Source organism: Cherax quadricarinatus, chromosome 40, assembly GCF_038502225.1.
Source record: "Cherax quadricarinatus isolate ZL_2023a chromosome 40, ASM3850222v1, whole genome shotgun sequence".
In the NCBI taxonomy this organism is placed as follows: Eukaryota; Metazoa; Arthropoda; class Malacostraca; order Decapoda; family Parastacidae; genus Cherax; species Cherax quadricarinatus.
Genome location: NC_091331.1, coordinates 33,196,469 through 33,211,123, shown reverse-complemented (window position 1 = coordinate 33,211,123; position 14,655 = coordinate 33,196,469). Strand labels below are relative to the sequence as shown.

Genomic DNA, 14,655 nt, shown 5'->3' with positions numbered 1-14,655 from the left:
CTTCTTTACCTCATCCTCAGTTGTGTGTGTATGTCATCCAACACTTGTTGGTATATTCCTTGATAGTGTCCTCTTCTGTTCTGTCCTCCCAGAGGCCTTCCTGTCTCCACTGTAAATACTTCCTTAAATCTCATGTTAAGCTTCTCACATACCTCTTAATCGTTTCTGGTGAGTTCCCCACCTTCTTTCCTCAGCCTGATCACCTGGTCTTTGACTGTTGTCTTCCTCCTCATGTGGCTATACAGCAGTTTTGGGTCAGACTTGACTTTCGATGTCATGTCGTTTTCGTACTGTCGCTGGGCCTCCCTCCTTATCTGGGCATACTCGTTTCTGGCCCTTCGACTGTTCTCTTTATTTTCCTGGGTCCATTGCCTCTTGCACCTTTTCCATTCTCTTGTGCACTTAGTTTTAGCCTCCCTAAACCTTCAGGTAAACCAAGAACTCGTTTTGGTCTTCCCATTATTTCTATTGCCCTTGGGAGCAGACCTTTCCTCTGCCTCCTTGCATTTTGTTGTTACATATTCCATCATCTCGTTTACTGACTTTCCAACCAGTTCTCCACCCCACTGAACCTCCTGCAGGAAGTTCCTCATGCCTGTGTAGTCCCCCCTTTTATAGCTTGGCTTTTCCCATTCAATCCCTGTTATCCTCTCCACTTACAGCTCTACTATATATTCAAAACTCAGAACCACGTGATCACTAGCTCCAAGGGTCTCTCATAAGTTGTGTCCTCTATGTCTGAACTGCTCAGGGTGAACACAAGGTCCAGTCTTGCTGGTTGATCCTCCCCTCTCTCCCTGGTATTGTCCCTGACATGTTGATGCATGAGGTTTTTCAGTACCAGGGGTGTGTGCCTGTGTGTGTGTTGCTGTGCGTGTGAGCGTTTGTGTGTGTGTGTGTGTGTGTGTGTGTGTGTGTGTGTACTCACCTATTTGTACTCACCTATTTGTTGTTGCAGGGGTCGATTCATAGCTCCTGGCCCCGCCTCTTTGCTGATTGCTACTAGGTCCTCTCTCACCCTGCCCCATGAGCTTTATCATACCTCGCCTTAAAACTATGTATGGTTCCCGCCTCCACTACGTCACTTTCTAGGCTATTCCACGGCCTGACAACTCTATGACTGAAGAAATACTTCCTAAAATCCCTTTGATTCATCTGAGTCTTCAACTTCCAATTGTGACCCCTTGTTTCTGTGTCCCTTCTCTGGAACATCCCGTCTTTGTCCACCTTGTCTATACCACGCAGTATTTTATATGTCGTTATCATATCTCCCCTGACCCTCCTGTCCTCCAGTGTCGTCAGGCCGATTTCCCTCAACGTTTCTTCGTAGGACAATCCCCGTAGCTCTGGGACTAGTCTTGTTGCAAACCTTTACACTTTCTCTAATTTCTTGACGTGCTTGACTAGGTGTGGATTCCAAACTGGTGCTGCATACTCCAGTATGGGCCTGACGTAAATGGTATACAGAGTCTTGAACGAATCCTTACTGAGGTATCGGAACGCTATCCGTAGGTTTGTCAGGCGCCCATATGCTGCAGCAGTTATCTGATTGATGTGCGCCCCAGGAGATATGCTCGGTGTTACACTCACCCCCAGATCTTTTTCCTTGAGTGAGGTTTGCAGTCTTTGGCCATCTAAACTATATTGTGTCTGCGGTCTTCTTTGCCCTTCCCCAATCTTCATGACTTTGCATTTGGCAGGGTTAAACTCAAGGAGCCAGTTGCTGGACCAGGCTTGTAGCCTGTCCAGGTCTCTTTGTAGTCCTGCCTGATCCTCATCCGATTTGATTCTTCTCATTAACTTCACATCATTTGCAAACAAGGACACTTCTGAGTCTATCCCTTCCGTTATGTCGTTCACATATACCAAGAACAGCACAGGTCCTAGAACTGACATCTGTGGAACCCCGCTTGTCACAGGCGCCCACTCTGACACCTCGTCACGTACCATGACTCGTTGTTGCCTCCCTGTCAGGTATTCTCTGATCCATTGCAATGTCTTTCCTGTTATGTGTGCCTGATCCTCTAGCTTTTGCAGTAAACTCTTGTGGGGAACTGTGTCGAAGGCCTTTTTGCAGTCCAAAAAAATGCAGTCGATCCACCCCTCTCTCTCTTGTTTTACTTCAGTCACCTTGTCATAAAACTCTAGTAGGTTTGTGACACAGGATTTTCCTTACCTGAAACCGTGCTGGTTGCCAATTATGCACTTGTTTCTTTCCAGGTGCTCCACCACTCTCCTCCTGATGATCTTCTCCATGACCTATCATACTATACACGTTAGTGATACAGGTCTGTAGTTTAGTGCCTCATGTCTCTCCCTTTTTAAAAATTGGGACTACATTTGCCATCTTCCATACCTCAGGGAGTTGCCCAGTTTCAAATGATGTGTTGAAGATCTTTGTTTATGGCACACACAGTGTCTCTGCTCCCTGTTTAAGGACCCATGGAGAGATGTCTGGTCCCACCGCCATTGAGGTGTCAAGTTCGCACAGCAGCTTCTTCACCTCCTCCTTGGTTATATGTACCTCATCCAGCACTTGCTGGTGTACCCCCCTGTTCTGATTTCCTGGAGTCCTACTGGTTTCCACTGTAAATACTTCTTTAAATCTCGTGTTGAGCTCCTTACATACCTCTCTGTCGTTTCTTGTGAACTCCCCATCACCCTTCCTCAGTCTGATTACCTGGTCCTTGACTGTTGTTTTCCTCCTGATGTGGCTGTACAACAGCTTCGGGTCAGTCTTGACTTTCGATGCTATGTCATTTTCATATTGTCACTGAGCCTCCCTTCTTATCTGTGCATATTCGTTTCTGGCTCTTCGGCTAATCTCTTTATTTTCCTGAGTTCTCTGTCTTCTCTACCTTTTCCATTCTCTAGTACACCTAGTTTTTGCCTCCCTACACCTTTGAGTGAACCAAGGACTCGTTCTGTTCTTCCCATTATTTCTGTTTCCCATGGGAACAAACCTCTCCTCTGCCTCCTTGCATTTTGTTGCCACATAGTCCATCATTTCTTGTACTGGTTTTCCTGTCAGTTCCCTCTCCCACTGAATGTCTTGAAGGAAGTTCCTCATGCCTGAGTAGTTACCCCTTTTGTAGTTTGTGTTTTCCCAACCTATTCCTGCTACTCTCTCCACTTGGAGCTCAACTATGTAGTCGAAGCACAGAACCACATGATCACTAGCTCCCAGGGGCCTTTCATACATGATATTCTCGATGTCCGAACTACTCGAGGTGAATACAAGGTCCAGTCTTGCTGGTTCATCCTCTCCTATCTCTGGTAGTGTCTCTAACATGTTGATGCATGAGGTTTTCCATTACCACATCCATCATCTTGGCTCTCCATGTTTCGGGACCTCCATGGGGCTCCAGGTTTTCCCAGTCAATCTCCTTGTGATTGAAATCACCCATAACTAGTAACTTTGCTCCCCCCCCATGTGTGCTCTTCTGGCCACCTCGGCTAGTGTGTCGACCATTGCTCTGTTGCTCTCATCGTGTTCTTCTCTTGGCCTCCTGCAGTTCTGTGGTGGGTTGTACATTACTGCAATTATCACCTTATGTCCCTCAGACTGGATTGTTCCTACTAAGTAGTCCCTTTCGCCTGTGCCATCCATTCTTCCATTTTCTCAACCCCCCACTGGTTTTTAATGAGCAGTGCGACTCCTCCTCCCCCTCTCCTCCCTCTGTCTTTCCTGAGGATTTGATATCCGGATGGAAAGATTGAATCTGTTATTATTCTGGTGAGTTTTGTTTCTGTGAGTGCTATTATGTCTGGGGATGTCTCCTTGATTCTTTCATGTCACTCCTCATACTTATTTGTTATTCCATCTGCATTTGTTTACCACACCTTCAACTTCTTTTCTAAGACTGTGGTCTGGGAGGTATATTGGGGTTGGGGAAGTGCGAGACCTGATAAGAAACTATGGGTGATTGCTGTGGGGGTGGAGTTTGTAATGCAGTGGGTGGGGGCGTTAGATGTGGCATGAGTGTTTTGGTTTAGTGTTTGGTTGCACTGGGGTTGACATGGTTGGGAGGCTTCTATAGGAAGTTGTGAGGGAGGCTGTATTTGATCTTCTTCCTGGGTCTGGGATCTCCTGTCTGTCTTCTCCATCCCCTCTCTTTCCTCCCTTTTTGCCTTTCTTCTTGTGTTCTGTCGCGGTCGAAATACACCTTCCTCTATGCCGGCATGTCCCTTAATCGTGCTTTCTCCTGCAGGATCCTGTTCCGAGTCGATTCTGCCTTGAAGGTCACTTTCACTGGCCGGGTTCTTTTTTTTACAAACCCCCCTATTCTCCAAAAATTTTCCATCTGGGTCATGTCGTCTTCTATTGCTTTTATGATGCTTTCAATTGCTTTTTTTCCCTTGTTTTCTTGCTTCATATGTTTCCCCTTCAACTTCCTGGAGCCCATTCACAAAGACTGACCTCACCCTTTCATTCTCCCACTGCATATCCTTGTGTATCCCCTCATTCAAATTGATTTCCTCCATTGCAGCTTTCTTTTCTTCAGTTTCACTAGCTAATGTGCTTGGGCTCAGTGGCCTGTCGTTTTCCCTTCTCGGCTTTCCATGGGCTCTGCTGTTGTCTGTTAGGGCCTCCACATATAGCTTAGCTCTTTCATTTACTACAGTCTCCTCTGGTAGAGCTTCTACATGCAGTTTTGCTCCTTCTTTCCCTACAGTACCCTTATTTGTGACTGAGGTAACAGTCTCTGATGTCAATCCCAAAATGTTCTTTAGTTCTTTAGGCTGTTTCAGATTTTTCAGTTCCTCTTCTAAACTCTGTATCCTAGCCTCTGCTGCTTTGACTTGCACCTCCCACTTCCTGCTTTCCATATCTATTCTCTCTTCCATTCTCATGCTAAGTTCTTATAGTTTCTTTTCCCATTCATGTTCCCTTTTTATGAGCTCTGCTGCCCAATCTTCCTTTGCAGCTTCCTCGTCCTGTCCCTTGGTTTTTCTTCCTGCTCTCTGGCAACCCATTTTTGTTTTTTCCTGGTTGCCTCAGAGTGGGAAACCTATGTAATTCTGTGTGTTAGGTTAGTTGTGTGTATGTCAGAGTGGGGGGGGGAAGGTAGAGGAGGAACTGTGGCTGTGTGGGAAAGGGGTAGGGAGGGGGATTTAGGGGGAATATGGGGAGTGGGAAGGAGGGAGAAGCAAGTGGGTGAGTGGGAGAGGGGGAAGGAGGGAGAGGTGGGGAGGGGGACAGTGAAAGAGGGAGGGGTGGGATCAGGGGAAGGATTGAGATGTCGGTGGGGAGGGGGGATTGTATGTATGAGTCTGGATATGTGCATGTGTGTGTGTGTGTGTGTGTGTGTGTGTGTGTGTGTGTGTGTGTTTCTTATGTGTCTGAAAAGTAGGTGACTCGTGCGTTGGAGTGTAATGTGGAGTCTCAGTGGTCGCTTGTGACCACAACCTCTTGTGACCTGACCCCCACCCTCCTGGGACTTGACCCATACCTACTTACAATGTTGCCCTTTATGCTTGTCCTGCCACCTAGCTTATAGTAAGTTACTCGCCTTGTTCAATGGATTACCAATTGCTATTCCTTATTGAATACTTGAGTGCCTATTCTTTATCGTGCTATGAGAGGCCATTCACAATCAGCTTGGCGGTTAATTGGAACCTGGAACCCCACACCCAAACAACCACTCATAGGTGAATACAGTACTTGCAATGCAGCTGTAATAGCCTGTAGATTGTCCAGCTCGATGTGACGTCCTGGCGTAGATCCACCTCAATTTCTTCTCTTTAATAATGTACCCTATTCACTGTATTTATCTCACTGGCCACGCTATTGTTTCACTTTATTATCTTTCTTGGATGACATGTGATAACGTCGCCTTACCACCCACACTAGCCTGCCCGCTCTGACTGCGCCACCACGTTTCACTTTCTAGCTCACTTTCAAAATTGTGGCTCTCCCCACACTTATGTGGCTCAGGCAGATTGTAAATCGCTTCTAGAATTGTTCACTACCCTGACACACTTTGCAACCCTTGCAGAACACTTGGGTAGCCCTCAAAAACACTTATATTCACGGAGCACGGAAGGCGTGACTTGCGCGCTCGGTGTCCCTACTGTGTGTGTGTGTGTGTGTGTGTGTGTGTGTGTGTGTGTGTGTGTGTGTGTGTGAGTGAATGCCTTCGTACTGATGTTCCCAAAAGCTACCTTTAATTAAATTTGTCAGCCTCACGTTTTTTTAAGTGATTATTTGGCAAGTGTATCTCAGGTGACATTCTCAAAACTAAACTCACCCTAAGGTCCTTCTCAACAGGACGTCTTTGCCCTACTCCAATTTTCATAACTTGGTTTTAGTTTGGATTAAATTCCAACAGTCATTTGCCTGACCAATAATGCAACTTTTTCCGATACATTTTTAGTCTTTCCTGATTTGTTTATATTTGTATGTTCCTCTTTAGTTTCACATCATCTGCGAGGAGGGACTCCTCTGACTCGATTTCTTCTGTCATGTCGTTTACGTACAAGAGAAACAGTACTGGTGCAAGTATTGACCCGTAAATAATCCAACTGCACACGCTAGCCCGGTTTGTCTCTTCCTTCATGAGGGTAACTTTTTATTTCCTTCCCATTAAATATTCCTTTATTTACTGTAGAGTTTTCTCGTAATTCCTGCCTCCTCCTCTAGCTTTTGTGCCTGTCTCTTGTGAGGTGCTGTATCAAGTACCTTCTTTCAGTCTAAAATTATATAGTCCATCGATCTCTATCTCTCCTGCCTAAATTTTCGTTATTTTTTTATAGAACTTCAGCAGAGTTTTGAGACATTTAATATTTCGTAAACCATGCTGGTTGTTTGATTCCATTTATTTTCGGGTGTTCCGTTACTCTTTTGATAATCTTCTCCATAAACTTACCATTCATATTAGTGACACAGGCCTGTAATTCAATGTCACTTCTGTCCTTTTCTCCTCCAGCGCCTCTGAAGCTGGTTGTGAGCCAAGTAAACAGCAAGCATTTTCCCTCCGGATGGCCATGAAAGTGGCTGCCCATGGGTTCCAAGCAGAGTCAATGAGTCTGAACCTAGTTCTTTGAGGAAACGTGTGTTTTTCTTTTTCACTGATCACAAGGTCTCTGATCCCAATGGGACAAATTGATACTGATAGTTTACGTCTCTGTACTTGCTGGTCTTGTACCTCTCCCTGTGATCCGCAGTACCTCCCTGTTGCCCATCACTCTAGTGGATGTAGGTGTTAGCCAGAGTCGACACGCAAGTGTAGTCCCATGCTGAAAGCTTAACATTCTACCAAGCACACATAGTGATCTCGTCTGGGCAGTTTAAGGATTGTGAGTGTTGATGGATACCAGGGATCGGGGCTTTCTCTCGGCTAGACATCCAGCCGTAGCAAGGCTTTTCTTTATGATGTCCTTGACTTCATTGTGTCTTGCGTGCGAACCCGTGGTTTGGAGCAGTTTAGACCGTGTAGACCATACTGGATGGCTTGTGCTGCAAATACACGTATGTTCCGTGTGAATTTGGGCAGCAAGGCAGAGATCCACTCTGGACTATTTGTAGGCCAGTGCTGCACTGGGTTTTGGTGCTGGAGCAGCAAGAGTCCTCCACTCAATAATGGCCCTTGTCCAACTTGGATTCTGTTTCCTTGCTAAGTCACTAAGTTTGTCTGGAATAATTTGTTTTATTTACTCGTTTGATGCTATGGAGCACGATAATGCTGTTAGGGCAATATGTGAGGATTTGCATACCCCCAGCCCGCTGAGCCTGACTGAAAGTGAGGCTTGCAACCACTGTCCATCTCCTAGGGAAAGATTCGGTACTCCCTAGCATGGTCTTTATGAGGGAGTCATATCCCTTGAGTTTTGGACTTTTGAAACTGAGGAGCACCTCAAGAAGTAGGTGAGATCTGGGAGGGACAGGCATCTGGTAAGTAGAAGGCATCTTCATATTTGAGTCTTTCATCCTGCCTTCCATCATCATGAGGTCTGATTTTTTTTTCTAAAATCAGATCAATACCAATGGTCCCGAGAGGAGCAAGAAGAGTGTTATTTTCTGTATATATGTATGTATGATTGCATACTTTCATATTTCAGGATGAGAAGTATGTCGGAGGTGTTCGAAAATTTTGGCATTTTCTGATTTGGAAGATTTGAAATGAACTCTCAGTACACCATAATGAACAGATGGGAAGAAAATTAAGAGACATAAATTAAAGGTAATGAAGTGGCACAAGAAGAGACATTAAATGGAAGCCTCAACATAAGGAGAGACAGACTGAAATGAAAGATAGTGGTACACGATGAGACAGAAACTAGGAGAGCGAGACTAACAGTGAAAACAACTTGCCAGCGAGATAGGGCAAAAGAAGGATTATAATACTAAGTGTTGCGTATAAATGAGGCAACCGAATACACAAGTGTAAATCAAACATTTTTCTACTCTATCTACCTAAGTATAATAAATTTTCCGCTGATCTTCCACCATAGGTATTTAGCCATAAATGAGTGAGGTCAGCGGCAGGCCAGCACAATTTCACTCTGATAATTTTAAGCTAACAAAAGTTTTAACATTGATAAAAACGAATATAAGAAAAACAAAGAACCAGTATTTTTCAGCCGGGTTGTCATTGTGATTTGCAAAATTGCGAGAAAACCATTTGACTTGGTGAATGATATTGATTCTCTGTCTGATTATAAAGATTTTATGAACATTTATTTACCTAGTAATATAAAATTATCAAACTATAAGTACTGTATTTGTAGTGGAGACCTTGTGGCGATGGTTTGCTGGACTGGAAGTACTGCTCGTACAGGTCTCTGTGGATGGTTCTGGAGGGCAGCGTGAGCAGGTCGAGTACCAGGTCGTCTGCCCACACTCGCTGGTAGGTGTTTGCTGTGAAGCTATAGCGAACCTCGTTATGCACACGGCAGCTGGTCGATGTCAGCCGGATGGCCACCTCCGGCTCCCGCGACCCCTGCTGGCAGGTCACCTGGATCATGCTATCTGTCCCCATCTCAGTCTGACCAACATAACCCTTACTCAGGCAACACCTTAAGCAACACTTTATGCTCACTCTAGGGTATATCTGGATGTCAGAGACGTGTGTTACTTCCGATCAGAGGATGGAAAACGAAATCTCCATAACTTTCTGAGCATAATGGTTCACACGCTCAGACATTTCACTCTCTCACAGACAACACCACATATTCACTCAGACACCACTGCACTTTCACTCCCACGTACTCATCACCTCATTCTTATTCATGCTTACATAACACCTCATTCTCATTCTCACTCAGACTATACCTCTCTCATTCAGGCAATACCTCTCTCTCTATGAATCAGATAACATTTTACTCTTAAACAAAACTTTTTGTCTTTCAGACAGCAAGTCACTCTCATTAAGGCATCACCTTACTCTCACTTTCACTTTGGTAACAGTTGATACTCTCACCACTCTCTCTCTCTCTCTCTCTCTCTCTCTCTCTCTCTCTCTCTCTCTCTCTCTCTCTCTCTCTCTCTCTCACTCTCTCTCTCTCTCTCTCTCTCTCTCTCTCTCTCTCTCTCTCTCTCTCTCTCTCTCTCTCAGGCTTTGCCAACAGTCTCACTCTCACAACACTATACTGTCCTCTCCTCTTACTTAGGGCAAAAGATTTGAATAAAGCTTCCTGGACAGAAAAGTCCTTCGCTTTACTAAAGCTTCAGTGCTTTTGTTAAAATACGAGTTCTTAACATCTGTACATATCACCATGGCTTCGGTTCTTTTATGTAAACACCTGTTCTTAACACACTGCAAAGCTTCACTACTCCCATTTAACACTGGTTCTTAACATCTACATCTTAATAAGATTTATCTTATGTTGCTGAAGCACCGGATCTTTATACCTAGAATTCCTGCTGCAGTATCCCTTCTTTCTTATGTTCTTAAGTCACTTAGGCTTAGCTATTCTCGTTTAAAAATCGCGTCTTAACATCATCTTTCAAAGGCTTAGCAACTTTTGTTGAACATCAGTTCTGTTAAGCGCCGGTTCTTAACACAAACATCCCAGTAGTATTTAGCTACTTTCTTAATCTGTCTAAACCTTTATCTTAAGTTATCTTCAACTTCCACTGCTACTTATACCCCACAAAGCAATATTTTAAGTTATGACATTTTCAGATTCAGTAATTTATTTTTTAATTAGGTTAGGTCATCTGTTTTCGCTATCTTGGAGTTGCTTGCAAGTACTTTTCAGGCTAATCGCCCCCGCTAATCGGTTCGAGTCGAACGATCCCTAGTGGGATCGTCCCATCCCTAGTGGGATCGTCCCATCCCTAGTGGGATCGTCCCATCCCTAGTGGGATCGTCCCATCCCTAGTGGGATCGTCCCATCCCTAGTGGGATCGTCCCATCCCTAGTGGGATCGTCCCATCCCTAGTGGGATCGTCCCATCCCTAGTGGGATCGTCCCATCCCTAGTGGGATCGTCCCATCCCTAGTGGGATCGTCCCATCCCTAATGGGATCGTCCCATCCCTAGTGGGATCATCCGATCCTTAGTTTTCGTGCATGAGGAAATGACACGTGTCAGTATGAACTGGGAGATTTCGGTAGAGTGATAAATATATTCTCAAGTATCGTCACTGTAGGTTCAGAAGATACCATAGCAACATAGCCGAGGTTTTAGGATCGAACGAAAAGCAGCATTCATAAAACTTCATACAAAATCGGAGTTAATGTTACCCAGAAAAAAAAAATTATGTTCAAGGGGAAAGTTTAAACAAATAGGATCATCAAGCGCCCGAGAAAGAAAGGTAATCATATTTAACCCAAGAAAGAGGAGGGTGGAGAATAGTGAAGGAAGAGACCAGAGAAATACGGTAACAAAAGGGCGGATAGGAGGGGAAAATGAAAAGAAAAAGGAAGTAGGGGATTTGAATGGTAAAGGAAGTTCAAAAAGGGATGAAAAGAGTTGAAAGAACACGAGGAGAGAAAGAAGATAAGGAAAAACTGGAAGGCATAATTATAAGGGGTTTAGCGAATTGCATTGTGAATTGAATGAAGTTTCCTGCCTCCCACACCTTGGCTTGTAGTCTGATCACAAATCAACCCTTCTCCCTCACTAATTCCGGCCTCCAACCTTCCCCCACATAATCTAACCACAAAGCTTCTCCCCACAATATGTATTCTAACCTCCACGTCCCACCTTCTACACCTTGGCTAATCTTAAGTCCCCGTGCTCTACCTTCCTCCACCTTGGCAATTATCCCTCGCACCTGCTAAAAATAGTCACTCTTCATCATTCTAATTGCAACACATGATATATATATATATATATATTATATATATATATTATATATATATATTATATATATATATATATATATATATGGTATAAAATCTTTGAAAAATCTGAATAATTGGAAAATTTAACACTTGCAACAATTAACACAACTTTAAATTCAACAGGACTCAGTATTTTATAAAAAAGTAAAAAGCTGGAAAATTTAATGCTAGAAACTAATAATGGATTTCAGGTACGTGTCAGCACTACGAAAATCTTTCTAAGCAAAGCAAATTCTACTTCCAAATATTCTAATAAAAACCCTGTTCATCGTGGGGTAAAATTTAAGGAAAAATTCCACTAGCTAAAGCCAAAAAAAAAATTATTTACAAAAAGAATATAGGTTTAAAAATCTATGTATAATTATAATTAAAAACTTGATTATGAATGTTCACATACAGACCAGGTTGCTGCTGGCTTTATTGGAGACGGTGGTAAGACGCGTCTCCTGGTGTTAGGGAGATGAGTGTTGGTAAGTGGATGAGAGAGGAAGAGTTGCTGAGCATGTGTGGGTGAAGGAATTATAAAATTTGTAAGGATGGTTAAGTGAAAGAATTCTGGAAGATTTGAAGATGCGTGATTAGGTGTTGTAGCATGAATAAGTTAGGTCTTTTTCGAAGGATGAGCGAGTTGGAGAATGAATAGCGAGGGTGTCTGTGTGTGTGTGTATGAGAGAGAGAGAGAGAGACAGAGACAGACAGAGACAGACAGAGAGAGACAGAGAGAGACAGAGAGACAGAGAGACAGAGAGAGACAGAGAGAGAGGAAGGGATGGAGGGTTGAATAGTGTGGGATGGGTAAGTGCTTGAAGATGAAATAGAATGCACGAGTGAATAAAGCAGTGATAGAGAATGAATGAATATTGGAGTGAAGGAATGTTACGTGGTGAAATAGTGAAAGAATATTAAAAGATGCATGTGAGAGAGCGTTGGAGGATGGGTAAAAAAGGGAGTTTTACGAAGTGCTTGGTAAAAAAGTGAGACTATTGTTGCCCACAACACGCATTACGACGTAAACATCACAGCTCTGCTGTTAAGGAATTTTGTTAGGATGTTTATGGATAATGTGTCTGTCTCTTTAGATTCTGTCTCCATATAAAATTAAATGCCTCAGAAAGTATTAGTTGGTAATTTTAGTGAATACAAATTTCCAGTAGTTTGAACCTGGGATAGAGTTCACAATCATGGTTTAAACGGCTTCCTCATATTAAAATGTAGTCAAAATTATATCAGAAATCTTGCCCGAGTTTGGAGTTGCTTTCCCGAGAATTTCATGAGTTGTTAATCTTTTTTCTATTTTATAACTCAACCCTGAAAAAATAATGTCATCATAATTTCGTAATTTGCTGTATTGTCATTAGTTTCATTTCTATCTCCTTTAATCAAGATCTCGAAGTCATTTTTACAGAGAAGAAAATTAATATTTTAGCTCAATCAGCTTCGTGGAAGATTTTTATTTTGTTCTCTCTCCCTCTCCCGGGTATTATAGTATATTGAACTTCAGTTTTATATTACATATTTATCTAACCGAAATTTCGTATCTTTTTGAGAAAGTCTGGTCAATAGAGAGAGCGTCGTTATTTTTCTAACTTGTATCTTTATTTCATTTAGGTAATGGCACGAATACAGAATATATTTTAGTACCAATGAGCTTAGCCTCTAAAGGCTAGGCTCATTGGTACTAAAAAAAATATTCTAATAGCTTCCTAGCCTATTTCATAAATGTCCTGATATATCTAGTTCCAGTTTATTTACATGTTGATAATGCTCTCATGATAATTAGTTTTGTTTATTTGGTGTCGATGAAGATGTTCAGCTTGGTAGTTGTCTGAGACTGATGTTTCATATGATTATTATATCTCACACCAAATTATTATCTGTGAATATAAAGAAAAACATATTTTGTGACTAAGGAAACATGAGCATTTACTTAAGACATCTTATGTAGATGCATTTCGACCTCACTTTTAGTAGTGGCAGGGAATAGTGTAGACACCAGCGGTAGATACAGGAATAATAACAGCAGGTCGCTTTCTCATGAGTTCTTTGATAGAGGAAGGCAGCAGATGTCGTGTCCATTTTGATACCAGTTTTGGCAAGTACTGCATGAGTATTGTTTGACACTTCAACTCATGGGAGGACAAAGTACCTCTTTGTGGTGCGTTGTAAAGGTGCAGTATTCAAGACGGTCTGTGAATCTTTTCTAGTCATGAATGAATAACGGGGGAACGTTAAGATATGTGAAAGTTTGTAAAACGTAGGTGCAGTCTTCCCCGAGGAAAACAAAACTTCTTATACGAAGAATTCTCAAAAAAGAATATAATATTAGTATGTGTGTGTATCGGCTGTGAATAGAAATGTTTAAGGGTTTTCTGTGCATTTTGAATTAGAGGATGTCACTGTCAGTTGTTCTGTATTAAGGGACCTCTGAAAAGGGGAGCTGATCGTCTTACTTGATCTCAAAAGTAAACTTGAGAGTAGGCTCTGCTGTGAAGGTTTTGAATTCACTTATCGGTCTACCAGATTTTTGGGACTCATCCTGGAACACAGGGAGGTCGGTGTCGACAGCGTGTCGAAGAACATGTCGATAGCGCCTGCAGTAGGGACGTTGGAAGAGACATTACACCAAAGGAAGCAATGTGTTTATTCTTGACATTGACACTGGAGATACGAGGCTGGAGGCATCCTGAATATTTTAAGTGTGTGGGGGGGGGGGAGTAGACGGTGCCCAGGAGCCTGATAGATGCTTGCCAACGAGACCTTCCATTCGGTGAAGGGCGTTGCCTGTCTGAGGTGAGAGGCTGGTGATGAATGTAAGTCTTATGAGTCTTAAGCCATATAGACTTGTTGACTTGGGCTGTCCCGGAAAAAGTTATAATAGTTTCTATTCCTGTTCGGATTTCAGTAGGAACTGACGTGCGTTTTGCAGAAACTCTTACTTTTACCTTTAAGCAGTGATACAGGCAAATGACTGAATGTATTATCATCTTACATGCTGTATATTTTATAATTGTATCGCTAGTGTTGAGAATTCCTTCTCGTTCTTCCTTTTCTGCAGTGGTAAAGAAGACATCTTTGTTGATAGTCAGGTTTCTAAGAGGTTGCACGTCCCTTCTAGGTAGACCAGATGTAGAATATTTCGAGAGGGCGGCCTTGAATATTACATTTCCGGAAATGTGAATCACCAAAATTATGATTTCTGGTGACAATTACACTGTGCTTATTATGGTGACCAGTAGTAAATTTTTGATCTAGAGTAAGGAGCTCAATCTCAGTAACGCAGAGTGTGGGAAGACAATTTGGTAATAATATCTTGCTAACCCATTGTGCTCTATTTTCGTTGCTCCAAAAATGACTTATTTTACG

The 14,655-nt window shown here is 42.8% G+C and overlaps 1 protein-coding gene across 1 annotated transcript in view; it reads right to left on the bottom strand.

Annotated features, from left to right (window-relative positions):
• LOC128687135 (dynein intermediate chain 2, ciliary-like) overlaps positions 1-9,396 on the bottom strand; it is a 102,606-nt gene extending 93,210 nt beyond the window's left edge. The window contains exons 1-2 of the mRNA XM_070092579.1: positions 9,219-9,396; positions 8,738-8,942 (exon numbers count right to left, since the gene is read on the bottom strand). Of these exons, the coding sequence (XP_069948680.1) occupies positions 8,738-8,942; positions 9,219-9,257 (244 nt within the window). The 5' untranslated portion in view covers positions 9,258-9,396. The remainder of the gene's footprint in view (positions 1-8,737; positions 8,943-9,218) is intronic.
• Positions 9,397-14,655: the final 5,259 nt, after the last annotated feature.